The sequence below is a fragment of the Chanos chanos genome, chromosome 6 (assembly GCF_902362185.1).
Source record: "Chanos chanos chromosome 6, fChaCha1.1, whole genome shotgun sequence".
NCBI classification, from domain to species: domain Eukaryota; kingdom Metazoa; phylum Chordata; class Actinopteri; order Gonorynchiformes; family Chanidae; genus Chanos; species Chanos chanos.
In genome coordinates, this window is record NC_044500.1 from 16,075,047 (window position 1) to 16,102,402 (window position 27,356).

The 27,356-nt window shown below is 41.9% G+C and overlaps 1 protein-coding gene across 1 annotated transcript in view; it reads left to right on the forward strand.

Annotated features, from left to right (window-relative positions):
• The first annotated feature begins 288 nt into the window (after nucleotides 1-288).
• The window catches only part of phldb1b (pleckstrin homology-like domain, family B, member 1b), a 52,018-nt gene continuing 24,950 nt past the window's right edge, over nucleotides 289-27,356 (forward strand). The window contains 6 exon segments of the mRNA XM_030776141.1: nucleotides 289-362; nucleotides 9,270-9,371; nucleotides 11,108-11,231; nucleotides 12,492-12,662; nucleotides 21,269-21,394; nucleotides 24,758-26,283. Coding sequence (XP_030632001.1) covers nucleotides 309-362; nucleotides 9,270-9,371; nucleotides 11,108-11,231; nucleotides 12,492-12,662; nucleotides 21,269-21,394; nucleotides 24,758-26,283 — 2,103 coding nt within the window. The 5' untranslated portion in view covers nucleotides 289-308.

Sequence of the window (27,356 nt, forward strand, 5' to 3'; positions counted from 1 at the left end):
AGTGTGGATTTCTTGGACTGGAAGAATGACTGCCTTGTGCACGGTTAGGAGGGGTTGATGGTACAGGAAGACTGGGAAAGGGAGAGAGAACGAGAGAGAGAGAGAGAGAGAGAGAGGGAGAGAGAGGGAGGTTGTTTCTGTTCCAGAACTGAACAAGACACACCACTTTGACAGTGTCTGTTCTGACTGAACTGTGCGTAAAGGAGTACCTCACAAATATTTCAGTCAGTGGACGAGCCACAGCTTTACTCTTCTGGACTCCATTTGGATTTTGTCCAATTTTTGGTACTGTGTCTCTGTAGAGCTGGATGTCTGCTCATTACATCAGCTTTTTTTATGGAGAATTAGATACCTACTCGCAGGTAAAGTATCCCATCGTATTTGGGGGAAATTTAACCCGTGCAGATTAACCAGTAACTCGAGATAGTGTGGTGTGTGTGGATTAAATTGTTACATTTCCACTCTGACATTGTTCTGATGGGCGTCGTTAGAAAGTGTGTGGGTGACTTTAAGTAATGTGCTTCACCATCTCTTGAACTGTTATACCCATAAATTAACTGGTTGGGCCAGAGCAATAATTGTGTTGATATTTGTTAGATCCCAGGCACATTGTCTTTAGTTAGTGTCCTGGAACCAGGGTTTTTGAGGGGTCATTAGACATTTAGAGACTGAATAAGTTCCCACGTTTTGGTAATTGTTTGTCATTTTTTTTTTCTGGAAAGATAGAGTTGTTTTTGCCAACTACAGCTTCCAGAAATCAGGCTACATGCTTGGTTCATCAACGCCTCGGACGTGACACAAGCTTTCTGTTGTCAGACACTTGTCCTGCTGTCTATGACCTAGTGAACCTCAAGGAAAATGAATAAAAATGAAAGGGAATATCTTATGCCAAAACAGAACAGCATCACAGCAACAGTGTTATAGTGTATACCTCCTGGACACTCCACAGCCTCAGCATCTCAGAGAGAGAGAGACAGAGAGAGAGAGAGAAAGAGAGAGAAAGAGAGAGAGAGAGAGAGAGAGAGAAAGAGAGAGAGAGAGAGAGAGAGAGAGAGAGAGCAAGCAAGAACTCAGAAGCAGCACTCTATCCTCTGTCACTGCCACGTTAGCTCCTTCTTGACTCCCACCCCCCAAAAACAGTGCAGGCCTTTGAGTCGGGGCAGTGTGTGCGTGTGTGTGTGTGTGTGAGGGGGGTTGCTGGAGAGTTTTCCATGCTCTATGATCAGTTGCACTTTTTAGACTCAGCAAGAGGGAAAAAAATTTCCACAAGGTTTTGGCTAAAATAATCAAGCCATTGTTTATCAAGTCCTGTCTATTCACAAAGCAATGAGGGCAACATTGCAATCATGCAGTCTTCTTATTAAAGCTCTGTGCATCCAATTTGTTCCTACTTGCTCTTTACTGCTAATTTCTCCTTGTTAGTGTGATTAGACATTCAACATTGGTATCAAAGAGAGCACATCAGACATGGAACAATATATTTTGAATCAGAATTCAGTCAGCTTTATTTATGTCATTGGCTCAGTATGCTGGGTCTGGACATGTTTACTTAAGGAAGTGTTTGTCATGTTGTGAGTATATGTGTTGTGTGTGACTCAAAAACAGCTGTGGGTGCATTCCACTGCAGGCACAGCTGGAACATCTGCATTTCACACGAGTGGTGTCTGCAGTTATTACTCTCCAGACAGAACGGGTTCTTCTCCTTTGGACCGCCTCTGCATGTGAGCTCTGTAGGTCATTAAATGTCATATTTGAAGCAGGAATTTTTTTGGGTATGATAAGAAATGTGATCTGGCTTCAAAACTCCTTAAATTTCAAATTGTTGGTGATGTGATATTTTGTAATTGAGTGCATTTAAACTCAGTTGTTTTGGTTAAGAAACAAATCTGGGAGGTTTCCAGCTCCATTATTTGGAGAGCAGAAGTTTGGCAATGAAAGCATGATTATGAGGTCATTGTTTCAATTTTTGGTAACACTTGTGTCTAGATATTTAAGCTCAAATTGCAGCAAAGAAAAACAATATATTGTGTCTACCCGTATGCCAATAAGAAACAGAATTAAAAAAAAACAAAAAACGCATGGTCGAAAGATGCAGGAAGGAGGTTACTGATGAGTTTCCATTAGTGAGAGAGAGATTTCCAAAGCTGTTTCCTTCCCTCCCCTTCTTTGTAACCACCTCCCTGTCACACATGCTGCTCTCCTTTACTCTCCACTGTCCAGCTAGCACACCGGCACAAGGAAACCCTCTCCTTTTACACCTCCGACTAGGCTGAAAGGACAGTGACAGGATTCGAGAACTAATTTGAACAGAGTTCCTTTCACGTTCCTAACTCTACGAAGAAGTCTGCTGAGGGAGAGGAGGACAAAACTAGAAGAAGAAAAAAAAAAGTGGAGGGTGACGCCGAGACACTTGACTTTGAGACCGTGGCGTATGGTGCTGAAACGTCCCTTTAACTTAGCAGTGAAAGGGAACATTGACGTCTTCCTTTTTTCTGCCTATTGATGCTGGAGGCCCTGTGTTCTTTGCCGCTTGGCACATTCAACTTGAACTGGAATTCCTGGTCCTCTACTCTCCTTTGTCCATGATTCGAAATGGAGATTAGTTACCAGCGTTAGCTGGAGTTTTGGTGAAAGCATTGGGTGAGTCACAAGCTGGCACTGAATGCTCTGACACTACTTGGCACACCTGAACAAAGTTGCCTAGCACTGTAACGATGAGACTTACTCTCCCTTGTGTCCTGATTGGCTGCCATATGAAATGAAAGTTTGGTCTTGCCTTTTTTTCATGTTTTGTCGCATGGAAACAAACTGAATCTGGTCTTTAAATCTGTACTCTGCTAGAAGCATATTTTAGTGAAAGCAGAAGCTAAGTTAGGGGAAGATTTGTAGAGTTGGCCGTGGGTCCAGTGTCTGCATCCAGAGGATGCCGACTTGAGCAATGGACCTGTTCCTTCGCCCAGCAAATAGCGGCCCAAGAACGCTGCTGGCTTCTTTGCTGGAACCGTAATCCGGTTTGTCCCAGAGGTAAAACAAATCAAAATGCAGACGTGTCTGGTGAAATATTTGGAGATATTGCAGAATAAGAAGGAGTAAAGTGTGGCGCAACTGTCATTTTTTTATTTTACAAGTTATAATCAAGCTGTGGAAGGTTACAAGGATGAGGCATGACAGCTTTTGCTGTGAGAATACCGCATTATATTATTGCTGGCGCTTAATGGTAATATCCATAAAATCCATATTTATACATGGCATGAGATTTGATTTAATGTGTTACAGTATACTGTTTAGACGGTTTGCAACAACTCTTGGCGGTTTTGATGAGATCCTTCTCAAAGTGGGACAAACAAATAATAACATTCATCATGTGGCCATATAGTGTTGTTTTACAAATGCTAAAAAACATCATGTGTTTCTAAGCGATTCGTTGTATGTCGAACACATGACCCCTGATGGACATCACACACAAATCTCTACATGTGTCGTCGGTGTACTATCTTCTATATAGCCCCTGAGATGTCTGCCCATGATGAATAAGCAACAGAAAGCGTAAAACCAATTCAGTAAATACCCCTGTTCAGCTACTCTCTCACACACACACAAAACATGTCTCGGAGTATTTTTCACATAACCAGTGTCAGTGTATGGACTACAGGTTCTGTAACCCCACAGAGGTGTAGACCTAGGCCCCTTCCCAGTCCATTGCAGGGATTACCCACATTGAAAAGAACTCTTTGTGCTAACCGCCATTGGAATGCCTTTTGAGCTCAGTGTCTATGGGAAACAAACAGCCAAAGTCAACGGAACATTTGAGTAAGAGCCTGCAGGAATATTGTGTTCACTGTTAGCTCCGTTGCTGCGTCCTCTCTCTAATGAAGGAGGAAAATACCAGGGCCAGAGAAATTATGACTCACTCACAACAGCAGTATTCAAGCCAGGGACATACTATCCAAACGTAACCTTTACGCTTCTCACATTCTGAGCTGATTTGATGGTAATGTGACTACATTAAAATGCCTCTGTAAGCATTGCTTTTACCATGAAATCATAACTATGTGGCACTAGGAATCGGGAAGGTGCCTTACTGCACATACTACGCTAAGGAATCACCTTCAATATTAGATAGCATTATTTTATCTATTTATTTTGTGATTCTTTCCGGTAATGTTTTTATTCAACCTATTTCATTCTGGCCTTTCAGTTTCTATGTGTCGTGAAGCTGAAACCCAATGTCATAATGGAAAGTGAAACTAAAACGTTTGTCTACAGATGAGTTCTACATAGTTCGTAGACAACATTTGTCTACATCGTTTTAAAAAAAGTCCATGCATTATGTCATTTGCTGTACTCCCTCAGAGGGTTCTCCCCTCTGGGCAGAGTAAGTGTTCCTGTACCATGCTGTGTGTCCCTGCAGACCAGCCACAGCCTGGGCCCCATCCCACAGGAAACACCCTGCCATTCTCTGTCAGCCAGGATGTCTGCATATAGACTTGGAAATCTCCTGTGGTTGCCATGTTGTGGCACTCATTCATTGTTTGTCACATATTTCCTTGTGACATTTTTGGCACTAGCTGTCTTGTTGTCGTGTTGAATGCTCATTATCCCAATGTTACACAAGAGCATAGACAAAGTATGCACATATCTGTAACAGAGTCGTAATTTGTGGACACTGGACACATTTCACTGGCTTTCCATTTTCAAGGAATGCCTTAATGACAAAAGCATCGTATGCGTAATCTTGGACAAAGTCTTGGTCATAGATGACCTATTTTTAATGGATTTGGCTCATTGTTCCAGTGAGGAAGCAGATTTCATGTAAAACAATAAATTTTTGGCTTCTCTGTGTTGACCATTGAAGTTACATCTGGAACCGTGGTACCAGGTACTATGCTAAAAATAGACTTTAATTACAGGAACAAAATCTGAACTCGCTATAGTTGGAAGGTCTTATTTATGTGGAATGTATATGTTGACTGAAATGATTCAGAGCAGAAAAATATATAGATTCTAAGCTTTGTTGAAACATTTTTCTGTATGGTTTAATGGCTGTTCCATTAAAACCAGCATGCTTTTCAGTTTTCACTGCCCTTCAGTAAATATACGGGCATGCTTGCCCTTGTTCTTTTCTTTCCTCCCAGTTTTCACGCAGTCTCCTTTGGTTCTCCATTTCCGGTCATGAAGGGTCATATATTTAGCAGGCTTTAACATGAACCAGAGCAGAATAGTCTTTGATGCTGTCCCTTTGACCTTTGACCTGTCTAAGTGTCCTCACAAAGCAGGTGGTGCCAAGTCATTAAACAGATAATGCACTTCTGGCCTACGTCAGACAATGAACGTCAGTTTAAGCAGCATACCAGAGATCCCTCTTAATGTACTCAAATTTAAAACAAAAGAGAGAAAACACCAGAAATCATCCCCACGTTTACACCGTATTTATGTCTCCTTGCAGTTCTCCCAAGTATTCTGCGGATGTCAGGAATGTTTTGGAGAGGGATGCCACCCTTTGTGGGAGCAATTATCAGCGGGTGCATTTTTTTGTATTGGTTCTGTGGGGTTCCTGGAAGAAAATGTCTCTCATTATCAAAGAAACGTTTGGAAAGATAAACTTTTTTTTTTTCAACAATAATAACAAAACACAATTCTCACATGGGATAATGAGCTTATCAGCTTGTCTAAAATAGAAAAAAAAAAAGACAGTAACTACCACCCATACATTTCCAAAAAGAGCACATTCTAGAGCCCATTCCATCTTCCCACGTTGCCACTTTGTCACATATTTGTGGCTTCATCTCAAATTGGAGAATGTTGTTTTTTTCGCTGGCCGAATCCATAGCTGGGTTTCTCTGCAACCATAATCGCACACTTGCAGAAATGCCAAGTATTTATCATATGCCTCTTAATTTCCTGCCCAGATATGTATTCATTCAGTGAGATGCAAACTGCTGGAACTAATTTCCTTCGTGTGTCTTCCCCTTTCTGATACACTCTTTTGAAATCTGCCATCTCTCTATATGAAACAAGAGCCTCTGGGAATGTTTTTCCATATGTCAGTCATAACATAAAAGTTCAAAGATGACCAGCAGCTGGAAGGGAAGAGAAGATGGTTCTTCTGTATGATAATGAGATGGCCTTGCAGCTGTGGTATCATTGTATCTGTTAGAGCTGCTACAAACTGCAGTGTATCCCTGGAAAATATTATTGTGCCTAACTCTATACTTTCTTACGATTTTATAAATGCCAAGGCCAATATTTAACCCAGTGTAACCTCTGTGGTGTGGATGACTTCATAGCCTCAGTTTCTATCCTTCACTGTTGCATCTTGGTTCATCAGCTTAAGTAGGAGGCAGGAACAATCGACTGAGGAATAGGATTAGCGCTTAGTGTTCACCACCAGGTGGAGGTCTCTAAGCAGACAGCTGGCAGAGAAAGATAACCAACCATTTTTAATCCCTTCTTCTTCTTCATCTTCTCTCTCTCTCTGTCTCTTTCTCTCTCTCTCTCTCTCTCACTCTCCTTGCTGTCCTTGAGGAAGACCGAGATTCCACTGGTGAATAATCCACACAGCTCTGGGCTAAAACTAGCAGGCAATTACCACTCTCCAAGTGTGGGATGCTTTGAGATACTTTTCACTACATTTCCTTTCCCTGTGTTGTTTTGCTTAGAAATTAATTGCTTTTTTCCCCAACACTTTCAGCTCCTCTTGAGTACATAGACCATATTAACATGTTCTCAAGGGAAATTCCTTCAAAGAAGTAAAACTACACAGCTTTTTATGCCAACTGTGAATTTAGCACAAAAGGACATAATGATATAACTCAATGATAAAACAGACTAGGAAAATGTTTCAGCTGAGGGTATGGTTAAAATCATGACTAAACATCCAAATTCTAAACTTCAACGTTGCCTTTCCTTGTGAGAAATGTCAGCCAGGATTCCCTGGCCCCTCTGTACCCTGTCATTGTCACTGTCACTATAATTGTGATGACTACGCTAGACTGTCATCTTCTGATCTGCAGTTAACCAACTTATCCCCCCATTTCTGGTCTCTGTGAAACTTCAACTTCCCTGTAGAAATTCCATGCATTTGGTGTTGGTGTAGCTACTGTTCACAACTTGCTTTGTTTTGAATGGTGAAAAGAATGCTCAACTTGTCACATACTCGTGACTCTGTTATGGTTGCATGTGAGATGGATTTCATTTTGCTTGCTCGGATAATATATGGTTTGGGAAGAACGTGAAGTTCTCTGGCTCAGACCAGCACATGCCTTCAGCCTGCCACAAATTTCCCTTCTATGTTCCATTCCATTTCCCTTCAGAACTCAGACTGTGTCTCATATGAGAAAGGGAGTTCTGAAAAACAACGACCTTGATAGTGCTGAGGAAAAAATGTGGTGTCTACTGCATTGTTGGGTGACTGACTTGAGTGTGCATGGAGTTTGCACTGGTGTGCATCCATAAGAGATCTCAGTGAACAGTTGCGACATGTAGGGATGTAGATCAATGTGCTCCTATGAGAGGAGCCCAATGGTGATGACAGGGCCTGAGAAAGGGTCAAACCAGACGTGATTGGATGGGTCTACTGACCACACCATTTGATGGAAGCTCATTGTCTGTATCTAGATGACCTACATACAGTGGTTTCATTGTTGCATGCTCTCACTTCAGTCGTCTCTGCTGTGACTTGTTCAAATTTTGCTCCTTTTTTCTTTGCCTCCTTCATTCTATCCCTCTCCCACTCAAACCCTGTCGTTTTTGTTTGGCTGTCTAGCATCTGTTATCAGAAATTTTGGCTGGCAGGCAGGAATGCAGGCTTTAACTCAGAGGGGCGTGTAGAGGCAGGCCTGTTTGAATAGGAGCAGGTATCCGTAGTAGTGAATGAGGAACCACACAGGGTCGGGACCAGGAACAATAGAACCTCTTTGATTTTAGTTGGCTGTTGAACTGACTGGAGGTTGCATTGCTATGGTAAGCAGTTGCATGTTAGTCTATATGTTTCCATAATTGAATTAACCAGCAGTGGAGGCCATGTTTTTGTTGGACAACTGGAAAAAGGTAAATATGGATTTTTGCTGCATCAGTTTCTATTTTTACAGTTATTTCAGTTTACTCATTTGTTTTATTGTGCTGATTACATCACAGATTCTCAAATACCTTGTTTGCCACATTACTGGGAGGAATAATTTGTGTTATGTTTAGGAACTCTAACTGCTAACTTAGTTTTAGTTGAGTGTGTTCTGTAAAACATTTAGAAGCCATGGTACTTTGGTGTATGGAGCAACATAAAAGGCTCTTATTTATTTGTTTTTGAAAGAGAAATGCATAAAGAAACTTATATTGTAGATGCTGTTTTATATCACTGCAGAGGCATAAATGCTTGTGTTTATTGTCCTCAGCTCTGCAGATTATTTCAGAAGTCTTCTGATATCTCAGAACAGAGGCCTTATTACACAGTCTAATTACTGTAATTACTGCTGCGTTTTGTGCTCTGGTTTAGGTTTCTAGGACTTCGTGACACCATAAGGTCTTTTAAAGAGATGTGTGTCTAACTATTACACTTTTAGGCAGGGTGCCAGGTATGACTATAAATAGATAATGGACAAATATAGGCATTTGAGATTGCAGATGGCTTTTTGCTCTGGTTTAGGTTAAAGTCAAAGCTAGGCCACTGTCTCAGAGTAAAGGAATGCCAAAGAAACAGAGTCTGGCTTGCTGAGAGTGTGTCAGGTTTCTGCTGGCATTGGTATGTGTGTGAGAGTGTGTTAGTTCAGTGGGGAAATCCACAGCATCTGTTTGTAAAAGTCTCCTCTATCTGTGTACCAAAGACATTAATCATATGAATGACTCAGTGGAGGAGCTGTGAGGATATTACTGATAAACACTGGAATCCTCTCCTAACTACACTCATCACTGTGTGTTTATATGTGCGTGAGAGAATGACAGTTTGCGTGTCTGAGTCTAATGTATAGCTAGCTATGGACTGCAAGGAATGTGAAATAAAAGTTCTTTTTTTTTGGTAAAAGTACTTGGTCAGTTATTGTAAATATCTGTAATTGCAAAGAAAAAAAACCATACTCATAAATGTTCTATAACAGATAATATGGCTTGAAATGAAAACATGATAAAGAATTTGTGAAAAACTCATTATTATCAGTGTAATTATAGCTAGAAGAAAGCCAGAAATACAAAAAGGTAATACTTGAGCAGTAACTGCACTGAGATATCTTCCTTTCACTGTGATGTGGTTTTTTAAATGTTGTGACTCACTTCCACAGGATCCTCATGCACCGGTGGGAATGGCTGATAACACCATGGACATGGACAGTCTGAACAGGAACTTGCCCGAGTGTGGACGAGCGACTCATCAGGTCTTAGAGGTGACGTAGCGTCTCTACCACCCTCTACCCAAGACAACACAGTTTCTGTAGATTTCTATACATCGGCTACTGTCCTGGGGGGTATTCCAGAAAGTGGGTTTAGTGAAAACTCTGCACTGGTTAACTCGGAGTAAGTAGTAAACCTCCTAATAGAGGAGCCCTATGGCTTCATTCTCCCAGCAAAACAAAGCCATAGGGCTCTTCTATCAGGAGGTTTACTACTTACTCTGAGTTAACTGAGTTTTCACTAAACCTGCTCTCTGAAATACCCCCTGTTCTGTTTATGATTGTATGTTTGTTTGTTTTACCTGACAAATTGTCAGCCAAGTACAGTATACTTTTGGTCAGTTTTCTCAACATAGAGGTTATATTTAGAAATAGCAATTAGCTACTCAGAACACATTTAAGTCCTTTTAATTGTTGTCTGGGAAACTGCACCTGCCTGCATTCCTAATTTGCTGTTCTGTTATTGTTGCTGGAAGCGTCACAACATCTTTGTAGATAATTCTAAAGCTGGTTTCAAAATTGACAGTTGTATGATGGTCTCACTCGTTGGACTCAGTTCAGTGAACCAGCAGCTTAGCACAAACTGGCATGTGTCAAATCAACACAGGCAGTGGCGACAACAGAACAACACAGTAACAAAAAGACAAACCATTTTCGTCTCTGGACTAACAGACATTGTTTACCTAATCGTTTAAACTCTGTTTTTTCCCTAAGTGGTAAATAAGCTCTTGGCTTACAGTATGGTGTTACAGGACAGTGCCTTGCTGTATCTGTTAGCTGGCAGAAGAATAGCTGCCGCTGCACAGCGTAACCGCTGAAAACGACCCCCTCCAAGACTTCATTATTTCACCCTCCTCCTGCTCTCAAAAGGCCATCATCATACAAGCTCAAAATGCGATGGACCAGACCTGTCAGTGGCCCTTACTAATACATTAACCCTCATTATCTATCAGTCCAATCCTCTTAAGCAATCTTTGCTCAAACTAATCTGCCTAATAGAATCCCGCTGATCAGATCTTAGCGGCTATGGTTGACTAGCTTTGACTCGATGATACACAGCAACCTTAAAAAGCTGTACCAAAAAGCTGTGTCTTTTGTTTGGTTGAGAGATGGTATTATCTTTGACAGATAATGCCCTTCTTAGTGCATAAGCCAATGATGTGACTACAATAATATGACAACAAAGATTGAATTAGCAATAAAAATAAAACAATTCTTAGGCCACATACAAGTCTGCAATTTTGTTACAATATTAAAATAATAGTACTGCCCACCGACCTACATCTGTAGGCTATATTGATAAAAGCCAAAAACATGGCAACATAATTTTCAAGAGGATGATGTCATTCCACAGAGCAGGGAAAAAAAATCTCCCCTTGCTTCTGCCTCCCACAGTTACCATGACAACCACCCTTACTGAGCTTTCAGCTTGTCACAGTGCACAGAGTTGCTCTCAAGGCAGAACCAGAGGGTCTCTCTCTCTCTCTCTCTCTCACACACACACACACACACACACATGCACACGCTGTGTAAGGCAATATGTAAACAGCAGCTCCAGCCACCTGCCAGCCAACATGGAGAAACCAATCTTTAGAGATTTGGCCTCGTGTGAATGAATGCTTATATATAGATTTGCTATTATTATTTTGATGAACTGAAATCTGTAGGGTTAAGATCAGCCTAACAACCCCGAATACAGACACTCATGTTGCCCTTCTTTTCATCCCTAGAGCACCCCACTGGATCTGATCGAGACTGGGAAGGGACTCAAGGTCCAGGCAGAGCGTCCCCATCTGGTCAGCCTGGGGAGCGGCCGTCTTAGCACAGCTATCACACTGCTTCCCCTGCCTGAGGGTATGAGGCCGTCACTCTACTGTACTCAGTTTTACCTGGATTTTGTGATGTACATTTTGTGTTTATAATATATGCTGATGACTTGAAAGGTGTCTTGCTGTTTTAGAGAAACAAAAAATACCAGGGTACCATTACTGATTAAAAGGAATGCACGAATGGACGTATTTCCACAGCTTCTGACACGCACACACAGACACACACAAACACACACACATACGCATAGAGAGATGCCACACACGAAGCATGGAGATATCATGTAACATTCAAGTAAGTGTATGCTAGGCCACCACCCATAACGTTTGCCACACACACACACACACACACACACACACTTGCCCACACGGCAAGGCCTTCAGTGTTGCGACTGAAAAGCTCCTGACCTGACCCTGTCATCACCCCTATTTCTGAGCATGCAGCAGCAGGAGGGCTTCAATAAGACACCCCCATCTCCCTCTCTTTTCCTCAGTCAAACTACAAACTACACCCACCCCCCACCCACTACCTATCTTCCACCTCCTACATCTGTTTGATAATGCTCATCCATTCATTTGTCTGACTCCTTTATCTCAACCCATCTGTCTGTCTGTCAATAGCAAGCACAAGGAACATTCTGGAAGGCTTCCAGAGGTTTTTTGATAAAGGAGAAAGCCCCTTGGAATCTTCTGCAGGTTTTTATTTAGGGTGGTCTAAATTTGAATACTTGCTCATGTCATGCTGAGGTATTCTAGAAGGTTCTATCCTCATATCTCTGGCCTGAATGCAGATGAGGGTGGACAGGGTCAGTCGGGGAGGGGACTGAGGAATGCGATTCTGCTCTCTGTGACAAAGACCGACTGTTTACCTTGACTGTGAGATTTAATGCTTCACTGCAGCTTTTGGTTCCAGTGTTAGCCTTTCTCTTCATCCAAGCTCAACATGTCCTTTTCTCTAGAGGGCTGGACCACATGAGTGATTCAGCCAAAGTCTAGACTGTACATGACAAACCAATTAATACCATATGACTAAAAAGTGACCAGTTTCCTTTGGCTCTGAGAAAGTGCTCAAAGTAATTGTAAAAAGCCCGTAACATTAATATTCTTTAAATGTTCAAATTTAACATACCAAAACTGTACAAAATGAATCAATTTGAATTAAAGCTGTCAATTTCACATGACTTGGGCTGTCAGAATTAGACTGGCAAGTGCCACAGCCTCTTTGGAAAACTGAGTTTTTGGTGTGAGCTTTTGTGTGTTTATGGCTCTATGTCAACTGTTTGTTAAGGGAGGACCACTTTAGGCCATGCTGCCATGGATATCAACATTCAGGGTCCAGGAGTGGCAGCCCAACACTGCTTCATCGAGAACCGGGCTGGAGTCATCACTCTTCACCCCTGTGGGAATCAGTGTTCCATGGATGGGATTCCCATCTCCAAGCCTGTCCGTCTGTCTCAAGGTTGGTACAGGACTTCGGAAAAAATAACTGGAGAAATCGTACCACCACTAATGGTAATGGGAAATGTGTCTTGACTTGTAAGTTATCTGTTATGTTTAGCACCTATTTCTGTAACACATCAGGAAAGTGTTTAAAGATCCCATTACACTTGGACAGAAAATGAGAGGGAGGCCATTTCTGCACTCAATAATACTCTGAACATTTCTTGTCTTTGTGTCTTGGCACTGGTTTAAAATATTTAAATGAGTTCTGATAATACGGTGACAGTCCTACATATTGCCTGTAATCGAGCCTTAAATCAATGCTTAATTACTTTTGGGTTGCCAGCACTTTATATCCAATGATCAATGACGATCAAGCATCAGAATGTCAGGAAATCTATTCAGTAAATGCTAAGTGGTGTTCTTCTCGAAATGTGTTGACTGAGAGTTAACCACAGATTCCTCTGGGAACATTAATGAGTTTGCAATAGCTTGGATTTGGCCATGGTACATGTCTGGGTATCATTGTTCTCCTAAGGAGACATCTATTGATTGTTTTGATACAGTCGGTCATAAAGATGGGTTGAAGTACGAGTTTTAATACACACCGTATCCAATTCACTGCACTTGCACAAATCATCCCACATTTAGCATGACAAAAAGAGGAATAATAGGAATGCATGTACTTTGTACATAGCTCTTGAAATCAGCTGCAAAATGAGTAAAACAGAAAGTTGAATGATGAAGGCAACAAACAACAACAACATCAACAACAAAACAGGTTTTATCCTCTGCATGACATTTGCATACTCTGCATCAGAATCCTGAAGATTATGAATTATTTCTGTGGGGGAAAAAAAAAAAACACTCAACTTTGAGATGTATATCATTTCTTACTTTTTAAAACCTTTAGAAATGTGAACATAGAGGCTACTCTTGTTACTCTTCTATCCTCACCTCATCCCTTTTGCTGCCCCCTGTCTTAAAGATGGATGACAACTGGAGATGCTAGGCGGCCGTAATGATGCAATGATCTTGTTCACCAATCACCTCCCACATGTTCAAGCTGTGGTCCATCTAAACACAGGAGATTAAGAAAAAAAAAATCAAAATTACTCTGCGGTTAGGGGGAGATATCAATGTTTGCTTAAGTGCAATACATCATTCTCAGTATCCAAGCAGACTGTGCTATTCCACTGCATCCACAAATGCAACATACATTTGTAACTCCTGATAAACGACAGAATGGCACTGTCCCAAGGGGATGATGTTCGGATGTGTATTTATAAAATCTATTCCAATGTGTAAAACCTCGCGGGAGCAGGGGAAAACTGTCTTCTGTTAATGCTGAGAGATATCAGCAACGATCACAGGATATGACCACAACCAGGCAGCATTTAATCTTGTACTAGCACTGTATCTGTGTTCTTACTGCTGTATCTATCTGACCACTGTTAAAATGACATTCGTTGCCATGGAGTAACAGGCGAAACATTGTAAAAACAAAGAAATATGAGGATCACACATACATGGATGCATCATGATGTCAATGTAAAACACGATGGTGCAGAATTAGGGTTTTTTTTTCAGTTATTCAAACAATCTCAGCAAAAACATGTCTGACATATGGTAGCAGGGCTGTCTGAATAATTCCTCTATTTCCCCATTACCTTACTTTACAATATCTTCTCATGGCATTGTTAAGAATGAACTTTTTTATTGTTATTATATTAATGGGCTTTTGAAATACAATGTCCCATAACTGCATTCATAATACTCAAGTTCACCTAAGCGACGTGTGATAGGTCTGTTTTTACACAAATGTTGTGTTTCTGTGGAAACCTAGAGTACCTTTTTGTTCACGGGGACTGAATATTTAAATGATTTAGCCTTGAGTGTCTTTAATTCCCTTTCATTCCCAAAGCAGTTTCCAGCTGACTGGTCATTTCAATCAAAATGAGCAGCACTGAGAGAGAATGCCCATGATCATTATGCAGACAAACCCAAATATTCCTACCTCCTTTTGAGCGGGGGGATGAGGTACAAGGGTTGTGCTACTGTAACACGTTACTCTATGCTATATATTCCCAGTATTGAAAGACCTATATTCAAATGTGATACTCAAGTGTGAAATCTTTCTTGCTATAGCCTTTGTGAAAGCTTTTTGCAATATAATGAATGTGAATTAACAAACTCAAAGAAGAACAGTCTGGGCTCAATATCTATTGTTAAGGGGGGTGCAATGCAATCTGACTGAACAGGTTCCCGGGGGGGAGGGGTTTTGGGGTAATCTTTTGTGGCGTGGGTTAATAGCAGGCTAACGGGCGCTAAAGAACCATGTGAATAATCTACATATTTTGTTCGGGGGGGTAAAATACGCAGAAACTAAACTGTGCATTTCTTGGGTGTGACAGAATGTTTGTTGTTACTTGTCACAACATAGAAAGACTAAGCGATGGATAATGAAAGGTAATGTAAAAGAATAACTGACGCGCCCAGTGACACGTTTGTGAGACACTTCGGAGTGCACATGAGAACACTGAGTCAGGGGTGAGCGTTTACTAACCCTGACTCCAATCATCACCACTCTGTCTGAGGAGGAAATTAGTTTGAACCAGGGAGGGAGACAGCTGTTCGGCTTTAGTTACCTGTGTCAGGCACAGTGCCAGGAAAATGAAGGCGTGCGGATTAATTTTCCAAAACGTTATTGTGCCGACCGGAGACACAACAGTAGCATGTAGCAGCAAACTTGCTGCTTTTCCAAAAAATCTCTAGAATGGGGCGAATTATTTTTTGCCTATGAAACCAGCTGACTTCAAGCATGTCGGGACCGGCGAATACAGAACCCCTTCTCTGAGAATGCCACCGAGTTGCTCAAAAGAAACTGGCAAATATTTCCATAACAAAGGATCCAGTAGGACAATTCAGAGCTGCCCCGTTTCTGCTCAACAATTATTTGCCAATAAGAATAACACGTGGCTTTCCGTTTAAAGGGGCAGTTTACTATGTTCACAGCGGATGAGAAGAGGACGTTAACAAATTGGATTTAAAAGTAAGTTTATTAGAATGAATCATTTTAACGATGTTATTCAAGGCAGCCCCATGAGGTCTTTTCGAATATTTTCTGGGATTGTTTAGGCTGAATTTTGCGAAACTACAGCCTGCCTCTTGTCTAATAACAACTGGGCGTAACACAAAGACATCCAGAGTCTAAAATGACTGTAAACATTGGCAGACAGTGAGTAATGGTAAAGCGTGTCATACTGTAACACCGTGCCCGAAATCAAAGATTTTGTATTGCTCGTTTTTTTAAAAATTCAAACACATCTATGTAACAATTCATAGATGGATCTTAGAGTTACAATTAACCTGTCTTGCTCTAGCACTGTAGAGGTGTTATTGAACCTCGAAGCCTGATTGAACAGCTCTACAACAGTAGTCTAGAGTTGTGGTCTAGAGCATAATATTTTCAGAAAAGAAAGGGTTGGGACCAAATTTTATTTCGGATTGCTCAAAGCCTGTTATACACATTTAGGGGGGAAAAAAACTCTTAAAACCATAGCTGATATTAGCTGAATCACTCTGACCACACTGTTATTACGGATACCATTAGGACAGCAAAGCAGGGTATAAACCTGGACTTAGTTCCCTCTGGTCAGAGATCCATCTCCATTTTGGCAGGGCCATGGGTGCCTGTATTCTGTTACACATCTATTCTTGGCCAATGTGACCTAAGAGTGCTGCTAATCCGGTGTATGTGGACACTCATAGCTCCTCTCCCGGAGGCTCATCAGCTCAAGCATTTCTTCACTTTGACCATTAGGGCTGTCTTTGTATTTGCAAAAAAAAAAAAAAAAAATGAAAAGTAACCAGCTGTACTTCCCTATGGAAATATTTCCTGCCTTCTAGGCATCCTTATTATTAAGCAAGCCATGACCACATATTTGAAAATTGACAAAAATTTGAGAACTTGGTACAATGGGACTCTCGGCAGCAAATGACATGTCTCATGTCTGACAGTGTAGCAACTGATTAAATTACATAGAGACCCATGATTTGGACTTCACATCTTCACAGAGGAAAACACATGACCAGAGTAATCTTCGTCCTGATTGTCTAGACAGAATTTAGCCATAATGTTAAATGCAGCCAAATAGTAAGCTGCAGCTCTGTGCCTGCCTGCGCACCATGCACTTCTTGGTAGGAGGAACTGGCTAAAGGTTGCAGTAAATTGTTGGCCCTCTTTAGTCTTTGGCCTTTTCACAAGCTGTAAAACATCATGATGCCATGGCAACTGTCCTGCATACCTTTTGGCATCCCTTTGTTTAGAGGTCCCCAGTCCAGGAGTTTTGTTGCCCTATATAATGCCTTTTTATCATCTGCATATTTGGGACATATTACAAGATTACGCTTAAGGTGTAGAGTGAATTATGTTCAAATATTTTTTTTGTAGTCGTGTGTAAGAGGCTTTTATTTTACTGTTGCTTTTTTGTGGTTGTTTTTTTTTTTTCTATACTTATGTCAAGGTCTCTACCTCAGGTATAAGTATATATAAAAAATAACGTGGAAGTACCTTGTTTCCTTCTCTGTGATGACCACATGATTTTTCTTTAGCCCCTTGTGACTGAACATTAAGCACTTGTGAAAATTATATCGATCTTAGAGAGAAAAAAAAAGTACTCGTTTGCATGACGTCTTCTTTTTGTGAGTCGTTCTGGTTTCTTTTGGTCATTTTGTGACTTAGAACCACGTTCAAGTGAAAGTTAGAATGAATTCTGATGTGCACTTACTTTGATGAAGGCTTCCAGTCTTGATGTAATAATGGGCTTTAAAAAACACACTCCCTGGAACACTGTTTAGAGAATCAATCTCCTTGATTGATGCTGAGGACACTCGCTATGTTTTTGGCCGACCTCCTTCTCCTCCAAGAATGCCTTGGACTCCCACTCCTGTCTGGCTTCTCTCTCATTTCGCACTGAACTCCATCCCCTCACAAACTGCCTTATTCATTTTAATTACAAAAATTGCATTCAGTCCTACATTACTTTAGAAGCCATCCATCATGGCTTTGTTTTATTAAGCATTATGGGACCACAGGTAAATAAATTCTCCTGGCTTGGCTCTCAGCAGATGCACAGCACAAAATATTACATTGTGCGTCATTTATCAGACCTCAAAAGGCTCTCTAAAAGGCTCCACGTCGGGCGTTTTTTAATATTAAAAATATTGCTGCAGCTTTTACAATGAATCATCAGTTGTAAAATCTCGTAAATGAACTTCACACTTTCTTTCTGTTACGTATATGGCATGATCCAAAGTTAGTGATCAGACTCAGGGGGAATATGCGTAGATGATTAATATTGTGTCAGACAGGGCTGAGTGGAAATTAGCTCTGGACCACCAGAGTGGTGGGTGTGTATCAGCAGGCTCTGGCTAATGTGAGAAAAGGACTCCTCCTTAAGTGACTGGTGGATGTATCCCATGAGACAGACTGAGACAGGACAGACGGAGAAATAGGATAAGCGAGGGAGGAAGAGGAGGTCACAGAGAACTTGTTGTTGGCACAGCAAATTTTTAAGTGTTATTTACCAGTGCAAAATTTCCTGGAATTTCCAAGTGTTCATTTCAGAACGATTTCACATTCGTCAATAGCTTACTGAACAGTTAAAGTTAACAACAAGGGCAGTGTATTTTACAGTTGCTTTAAGAACTGCATGTACTCTGGTGAGTGATTGATGTGAAAATTGAAGAAGTATTTGTATAATCTATACTGGTTTACCAGAGTTTATTTCCACACTGATGAATTTGCTGCAAGTTACCTGGTGAGGGAGAGCATACACAGAACACATTGGCTATATCTTATAGTATCTCCTTAGCTTGCTACCAAAACTATCATAAACAAAGTGATCAGTGGGTTTCTGATCATAAAACAGGAGGAAATTTTGAGTGGTACATCAATGGACAAGAAAGCTTTGCCTTTCATTTCTGTCATTAATGCATCATCATGCATGAAAACAACTATGCTATTTATATATTTTAAACAAATTGTCCTTTATGTAGAGAGTGGTAAATGTAAAGTTGAAGTTCAGTGTTCAGTGCATTTTAGATGTTGAAAGAAGCTGGGTTCTCTGACAAACACACCGGTTGACGGTGATGTATGTGGCAGAGAGATCGAATTGCTCCCACCTCAACAGGTGCGGTTCACGACTATATTATCCTCACTCGTGTCAGAGTGTGTTTGTGTCTGAAAGCAGATTAATGCCCTACATCTCTACAGTCTATAAATCCATGGCCAAACCCACCTCCCGACATTGCAGCCCGATAGAATCCTTTAGAACCCATGATGATAAGTGGAGCGGTGATGGCCGGCTGCTTTGGAGTGAGTGTTAGTGACAGAACTTATGGGCATCGCCTCCTTTGCTGCTGGTGGCTGGTCAGTTATCCCAGACAACTGCAGCAATAAAATTACACTCCTCATTTTCCACCTTCACATTCATTTGCCTTGCAGGAGAACATATTAGATTAGCCCATTCTCACTTGTAGCTCATTAAGACCAATAATCATTCATTTCTGACATCTAACAACCAAGTCTCCAGTTCCTTTTTCCAGATGTAAACACCGATACTCTGCCTGTTGTATAACATGTAATTCCCAAGAGGTGAACATTTAGAAGCCCCTGGGTACTGATCTATGAAACATAACACACACACACACACACACACACACACATATATTTCAGCTCTTTTTAGAGAAAGTATATTTTGCTGCATATATTGACAGAATTTGCTGACAGAGCGAGAGTGGCAGAGCTCTACTAAGTGCATGATGTGAGGTTTGCTGACTCATCCTGGTCTGAGCCCTGAGTGCTGGTTGTCAGAGCTTGGCTGAAAGGACCTTGTCCTTGATCTTAATGTGTTCTGGTGTAAGCTCTGGTGTTAGTGGTGGCCTGGAGGCCCCGGTCACAAGCCAGCCACATGAGCTTCACTGCTACTAAAATCTCTGTCGTAGTCCCCGTGGAATCACAAAAAGTATGAAGGGAACATATTCCGCTTTTTGTTTTTTAATAATTCACTAAAGAGGAAATTGCATTCTAAGCAAATGGACATAAATATTCCCAGCCATTTTTTTAAATCTCAGATGAGAATTGTAAAGCTTTCTCTTGCAGTAAGCCCACATTGGCTGTTGCTGCGGCTTGCTGATTGCATACAGTATTTAGATGCTTTTTTCATGCTTCTTTGGGCTAATATGTTCTTTATTAACATTTAGTTTGTGAAATCTGGGCTTTAAGCTGGGGGTTTATACCTTGGATAAAGAACAGAGAGTGTTCTGTTTCCAAAGTCATTGCACAGTGCAGTTGTCAGCATATGAAAGCTGTTGCCCCTGGCTATGTCATTTGAAGGGTGCGCCCTTTGGCTTTGTCAGGCATGTTTGAGCTCTTCCACAAAACATAAAAAAATGCAAATTAACCCCTGAATCTCTGCACTTAATTTCCTTTTGAACTTTGGAAAACACTGTTGTTATTCCCTGTCTTATATATGTAGACACACGGGCTTCACATCAAGACAAGTTTGTCTTAGCAAACACCATAGCCATGTATCTATGTGTTTCTGATTTGTTTATGCTGAGCTACAAATACTAGACATCTGGGGCATAGTATACCTTAACTATGTCTCTTTTGTTAGGTGAAATTCATTTATGACAATCCTGCTGTATTTACACATCAACTCACCAACATGCTTAAACTTAAAGAACTTTGGTTTATTTGTCATGGCTCATTGATAGAATTCTTTCAAATCGGTAGTTTCTATGGTAATGCAAACTAATGTTTTGTTTGTCTGATCTAATCGCATCTCGTCCTGTCAAGACCTGAGGAGCAATCAAGTGTTCCTGCTTTCCAGCTGGAACAAAAGGGCACCTGGCACTCTAAATTCACTGCACATCTGCTCCGGTTAAAGAAGTTTCCATAAAATGCATGAATGCTCTCTGTTAGACCACAGGTTATCCTGTTATATGAGCATACGTGAACAATAAGACAGATTTAGAGATATTGTATTTTTTTAATAAGTTGATAAAACCACAACTTGACTTTTTTTTTCTGGTTAGACATTGTTTACCCACAGTGTCGTTTTAAGTAGGGCAAGATGCACCCTACATGTGCCCCATAGCTGAAATTATTGAGCATCTAATGGAATAGATGGACACAGAGGAAGATAGATGATTTGCCTCTTGTCCTTTTTTTTCCATTTCAGTAAATAAACCATATGCCTGATCACAGGGCAGATATGGAAATAAATGATATTCCTTTGTGTTCATATTTCCCTGTAATAAAACACAGAGGGAAAGTCGTCCCATCTTTTTACCTGTATCTCTCATACCACAGTATAAAAAAACCCCACACTTTTCAGTGGGACTGTCATGATAATAGTCTTTTCTTTTTTTTAAAGCATTTTTCAATTTGCCACTTCATTCACTGTTGGTATTAGTCAGTCAGTGGTTAACCAGTCATGATAATACTCTTATTTTTTCTTGAAGCATTCTTCAATGTGCCACTACATTCACTGTTGGTATTAATCACTCAATGGATGAGCAGCATTTGATAACAACTTTGCTTGCTTCTCTTAACAGGGTGTATGCTGTGTTTTGGACAGTCGGCCTTCTTCCGCTTCAATCACCCCGAGGAGGCTTTCAGAATGAAAAGCATGATGCCAGAGGCAGGACAGAGAATCCAGGGGAATAACACACGCCTCACAGGTAAAGCAATGTAAAGCTTATGTAAAGGACACACCGTGAGAAACCATTCAGCTAGTCTAACCAACCAATCTACTGGAAGTGTCCTCACACATGATGCCTAGTAAATTCTTATTCATTTATAGACATAGAAATCCCCGTACTGGAAAACAAAGAAACAACTGATCTGAAGAGGGCTATTTGTACAGAGAGTTGTGTATCATCGCTGTTGAGATAAAAATTGCACAAAGTCCTTAAAATAGATTCAAGAGTTGTGTGAAAACGTTTTTTGTAGTTTCACAAGGACTGTCACCTAAAATGTGTTTTTTGCACATGAATGTGTGTGATAGACTACTCCATCTGAACATTAATGACGTCGCCTTGTTGTAAGGGACCATACTGCATATGTTGCTGTTGGAGAACAGTAATAGCAACACAGTCTGATGTGCATTCTGTATTTTATATGTCCAACACATTACTGAGAGCGAGAGTCTCACGGGGGTTATATGGTTTCAGCAGTGCATGCTGGGAATGGTTGCTGTGCAGAGACAGGCTCCTTTACGGATACAGGCCTGCAGAACAAGCGTTTAGTCTTTCCATATCCAACCAAGAGGACAACCATGTGCAACACTACCCTGTCAAGGCATGAACTCTCACTATGCAACTTTTATGAGACAGCAGTCTCAGTCTCTGGGCAAAGTGTTACGTGGCCTCTCCCATTTTCAGTAGCACAGAGGCCTCTGTGTCCCTTTGGCATAGCTTTTCTAATGGGGTATCTCCCTGTCTCATGTCATTTCCTTATTTTTCCTGTCGTGCTGCCGTCAGGAACAAGTTTCGCAAATAAACATATCTGCTTGTTTGCGTTTCCCCGAGCTGGTAATGAATTCCTTCCGTCCTTCAAGAGATTCTTTTTTTTTTCTTCTTAGGATCGACAACAACAACAAATACATTCCTTTTCTGTATTTTGCCACTCCCCCAAACCACCAAATTCTCTCCCACAGCTCAGAGTGAACTTATCTCCACAATTACAGCTCTACTACTTACAATAACGATAATTACGATGCAGTGGCAAGCAAACTGAAGAATAGTTGTTGACTTAGTGATATAAGATTTGAACATTTTAGCCTGACAGTGCTGACTTCGCACGGATGTGGTCTGATATGAGTACAGAGTCTAAGAGCTGAACTGCTGAAGGAGCTGTTGAAACCCCAAGGGTCTAAATTATTATCCCATAGCAGCCGTAGGCCAAGGCTGTTTCCTCTGCCACTCGAGCCCAGACTGCTTTGTTGGCCACGCACCGCTTATTTAAAGTTTAGCGGTATCAGTTACAGGATCTATTTTTGTCCCGCCGCCCAGCCCATTTTGCTATCTCCCACCTCACACTTCCATCCGCATTTCCGTTCTGTAAATGCCCCCCCCCCCCCACCCCCCCACCCCGCGCGTCAGGTCTGACTTAGATTTATGTATCTATTTATATGTTTCTTTCTTCACTCATTTAAATTTAGTTGATGTATTTTTATTCATAGTACCGACAGTTCTTTAGTAGAACAGACTGTCATGTTTTGCAGCCTCTAAAGTTTTAGGAGTCTAATAATATTTAAAGCTTTACACTTTATAGTTGTTGTTTTTTTTTTGCAATGCTTTCCCCTCTAGAGAGTTGAGTTCCTGATCATTATTAGACATAATTTCTTGTTTTGCCTCAATCTCAATGGACTGTCTTCTTACCGATTTTGGCCGTTTACATTTGAGTTGCTTGGTGTAGCTGTTGCCTCTAGTATTCCCTGTATTTCGGCAATGTTGACGTCGAGGAGAAAATACTCTTTGGCTCTTTAAAAATAAGAGGCACAGGCATTGTTCCCGCCCCTGTACCGCTAACAGTTCGGCACATCAGCACCGTGGACAGGGGAGGGAGGGGGAATGAGCGATGGTGTAGCGGCGCCTGGCACACGAAACCCGGCTGGAATATCACGTCTGCAGTGGTTTTCAGCCCTGCTTGGGTGCCGTTTACCCGGTCCAACAGGCTTCGGTCAGCGTCTGTCTTCGAGATCGGAATGCAGGGCCCCAACATTTCATTTTGAGCTTGTTCATAAGCCATTCAAAACGGCTTAGTCACTGGCTTATCCTTACATGTAAGTACCGATTATTTGTTGCCGCTTTGATATTTAAGTAAAATCTGGGAGAGACATATGGACCAGCTGTATCGTATCCTCAAACACATTGCATATTAACGATTTATCCAGCTGCAGTCTTATGACAGACGATGCTGGCAGCGTTTTTCTGCCATGTGTCCCTGACCGGTTAAAACTGTTTCTCCCCCAGTATGTTTAAATCATCAGGATTTTAACAGTAGGCTCTGCCGATGATGTCATTTAAAAGGAGATGCGAACCCGTCGATTTAATCCTATAGATTTAAATCCCTGTATATTCAAGATAATATTCGGGGTCCTTTTCTGTAACCAAGAAGTGTCATACATTATTTGTGAGGAGTTTCGAGAGAGAGGGTTTCGTAATCAGGACACTGACATTTGTGAGATCATCGTTATACATAGAAAAGCAAACATCGGAATAGACAGGGAGAAGAATTTTGAAGTCAGAAAGATCCTCAGTCGTGTATCTGAATTTACTACTAAAGAAATGGACTGAACCAGACTGTGAGTGCACATAAGATATAGTGAATATCTAAATAACAGATTTCAGTTGAAGTATAAATCTGTATTTTACATTGTTGTTTTATTTGTCTGGCATCGGATCGAAAGTAGTTTATCAAACCTACTGTAGGTTGTACTGATGAAGCACAAATGAGACAAGCTTCATACTAGAACAGTATGCTAACTGACATATCACATATTACAGCAGATGAACCACTGTTATATTAAGTTCAGAAATGACCAAATACACTTTACAGTGATCTGGTTGCCACTGGGCTTTGCTTTACCTGTGAACTGCACTTTGATTTGATTACATTGACATATTTTGCTTTGACTCTTCCTTAGGCCTTGCTATCTTTTTCTACCTTAGTGTTCTGTCATTTTTTTTATATTACTGCCTTGCAATTTTGCTTGAGAGACTGTCATGTTAAATGAAGGTTGAGAAGTATGTTTGAAATTTAGAGCCAAATCTAAAGGATTAAATTGGATTCTTGCATAGTGAGAACAACTGCTGGAGCTTCCACTCAAAGCCCAAGTGCAATTATAAAAATAACACGCCACTCCATCTGAATATGAGGTGAATCAGCCAAACAGGGTCAGTTTGTCAAGTGCCTTTCACATCTCAGCGTATGTAGTTGGCATTGCGTGTATTCGTGTTGACTTACTTAACCCGCTCTGGGAGTAATTGGTTTTGTGCACATGTATGAGGGTTGTTAATGCCTGTTTTTGTTCTTCACAGACTCGGAGAGCCTGGTCAATGGGAACCACCAGTCAACGCTGTCGGAATCTCACCCAGTCCCCCACGAGAGAGTTCGTCCTGAACACAGTGCTATTGTCAGTTCCATTGAGAAAGACCTACAGGACATTATGGACTCCTTAGCCATGGATGATCCTCAGCCCTCTTCTTCTGAACCCAAGAAACCCCCTGGGCATCCCATTCCGCAGTCCCCGCTGTCTCCCATGCTTAACGGAGGTGGCCGTTACCTGCTGTCTCCCCCAGCAAGCCCAGGTGCCATGTCTGTTGGCTCCAGCTATGAGAACAATTCCCCACCTTTCTCTCCTCTCTCCTCACCCTCAGCAGCCAGCAGTGGGAGCTATACAAGCCCCTCGCCCAGCGCATGCCAAGACCAGAGCCCCTCTTTGCCTCCAGTGCCCATCAGGTCCTCCAGCTACAACTACACCAGCCAGCCGCCTGTACCTCAACCTCGGACTATACTGCCAAATTACTCAGGCAGCGCTGGGGCGCCAAAGGTACCCGAGAGCCCCAGACTCCAGAGAAAAGCCCTCCTCGAGGCCCCACCAAGTCCAAAACCATCTCGGAGGGGTCTGAGTCAAGACAGTGCAATGGGAAAAGTGCCAGACAGCCCAAGACAGACACACGTATTGCCATCAGTGTCCATATCTGTCGCTCCTGGAGATTCTCCATCTGTCAGTCGCATAACAGTGCCAGGTAGCCCTAGACTCAACCCTAAATTCCCCACTTCCTCCTCTTCCTCCTCCCCATCCAGTCCTAGGACAAAAGCGGCCACCATCCTGCAGGAGCGCCCGTCCAGCCCCTTCCGCGAGCAACCGCAGCCAGATCGCTCCCTCACCTCCAGTCCCTCACGTCAGCTCTCTCCTCCCTCGCGAGCTTTCCAGCCGCCACCCCTGGACCCCATTGTTCACATCATTCAAGGTGGGCCCCCGTTTCAGTCGCAGCAGCAGCAAACACGTACACTGCAGCCCCCAGAGAGCCCACGGCTGGCCCGCAGGAACCTGGAGGTCAGCAGTATGAGAGAACTGCCTCCACTTAGTCCCTCTATGTCACGCAGAGGGGTACCTGTGCTCCCCGGGTCTCTCCCAGGGACCCTGTCCACATTGCGAACACCAGAGAACACATCTAGTAAACTGGTTCCGGAGAGTCCGAGACTTAGGCGCAAGGCTGGCTCTCCCCCCGAGGAGCAGTTCAGTCCGCGTACGGTCCGCGCCCGCAGCCCCTCGCCTACGTCCGGGCTCATTGGGGAGAGCGGAGGGCGAAAGGGTAGCTTTGGGAGTCCTCTCTCCCCGGCTTTCAGTCTGGGCTCGCTCCCTGGCTCCTCACCCCTGGCCAGTCCCAGGAGCCACAGAAAAATGTCAGGAGGTCATAGGGACTTGAGGTTGCCCCACCCAGGCATGAGGGAGCGCAAGAACAGCATCACAGAAATCAGCGATAACGAGGATGACCTGTTGGAGTATCACCGCCGCCAGCGCGAAGAGAGACTCAGAGAACAGGAAATGGAAAGACTGGTGAGTGACCCTCTATCATGGACTAATCAGACAATCCCAGGTTCATCCACATCAGTAATTCAGGAGTTACAGGATCTACTGTATGTCTCAGTTGTGGATATTTTTTTTTTTGTCCCTGAAGATAAGGGAAATTGACAGTTTCATGGTCATTTTATGTGTTGGTAGGAATATTGTTTTTTGTTTTTTTCCATGTGAGGTTTAGTGCACAGAGGGGGGGGGGGGTGGTGTGAATTTGTATAGTATCTGAGGAACAGGGAGGAGCTGAGATAGTAAATGTTTCAGACTGGGTGCAAATTGTAACAGAGCGGCTCTCGTGCTGTGACAGAAGGCTCTGATTTTTCCATGGCAACGCCATTGTTTGTTGTCTTTTTTTTTTTTTTTACACTGGGGAGTAGGCGGGAGCAGAAGACATCTTCGTCCAGTCTGTCGCCTGAGATATAGCCACTGAGACAAGTTTTATGTGTGTATGTCTGAGACAACTCTTGTCTTCTTTCTCGTAATGACGCATTGTGGCTGCTTATTGGGTTGAAATAAAGGAGGTGATATCCTTGAGAACACTGAGTAACTCCCGAAAGAAACTGAGTTACTCCCAAAAGAAATATTGCTCTGCCTCATTAGTTCAGCCCTGTAGCTTTTCTTTCTCCCTATGACTCAGCTCTAATGTAGTTTTGATGGCACTGAGTTGATATGATTAAATCAGTTGGAGTACAAGTCTGTAACTGTCTGCAACTAACTTTCTTTAGCTTGTTTCTCTTTTTGGTGCCTCTTCTGTATGATTAGATCGGGAGTGAAAAGAAAAGGTCTCGTCAGTCTGAAAGTTGTGCCTTAAAGATGACCTTTGATTCAGACCTTGCTAAAATAATTTTTTTTTTTTTGGCTAGAAATATTTACACAACCTCAAATGCAAACAGCAGAGTATGTAACCGTGTTTACTCCAGAGGCAAACAGATAAGGCATGACCTACAAGGAAAAATGTCATTTAGGACGGACAAATATTAAGTCTAAGTCCGTGTGTTGAAACAATGATGAATTATTTTCTCAAGTCGAGTAAACTTTTTTTTTTTTTTAGATTA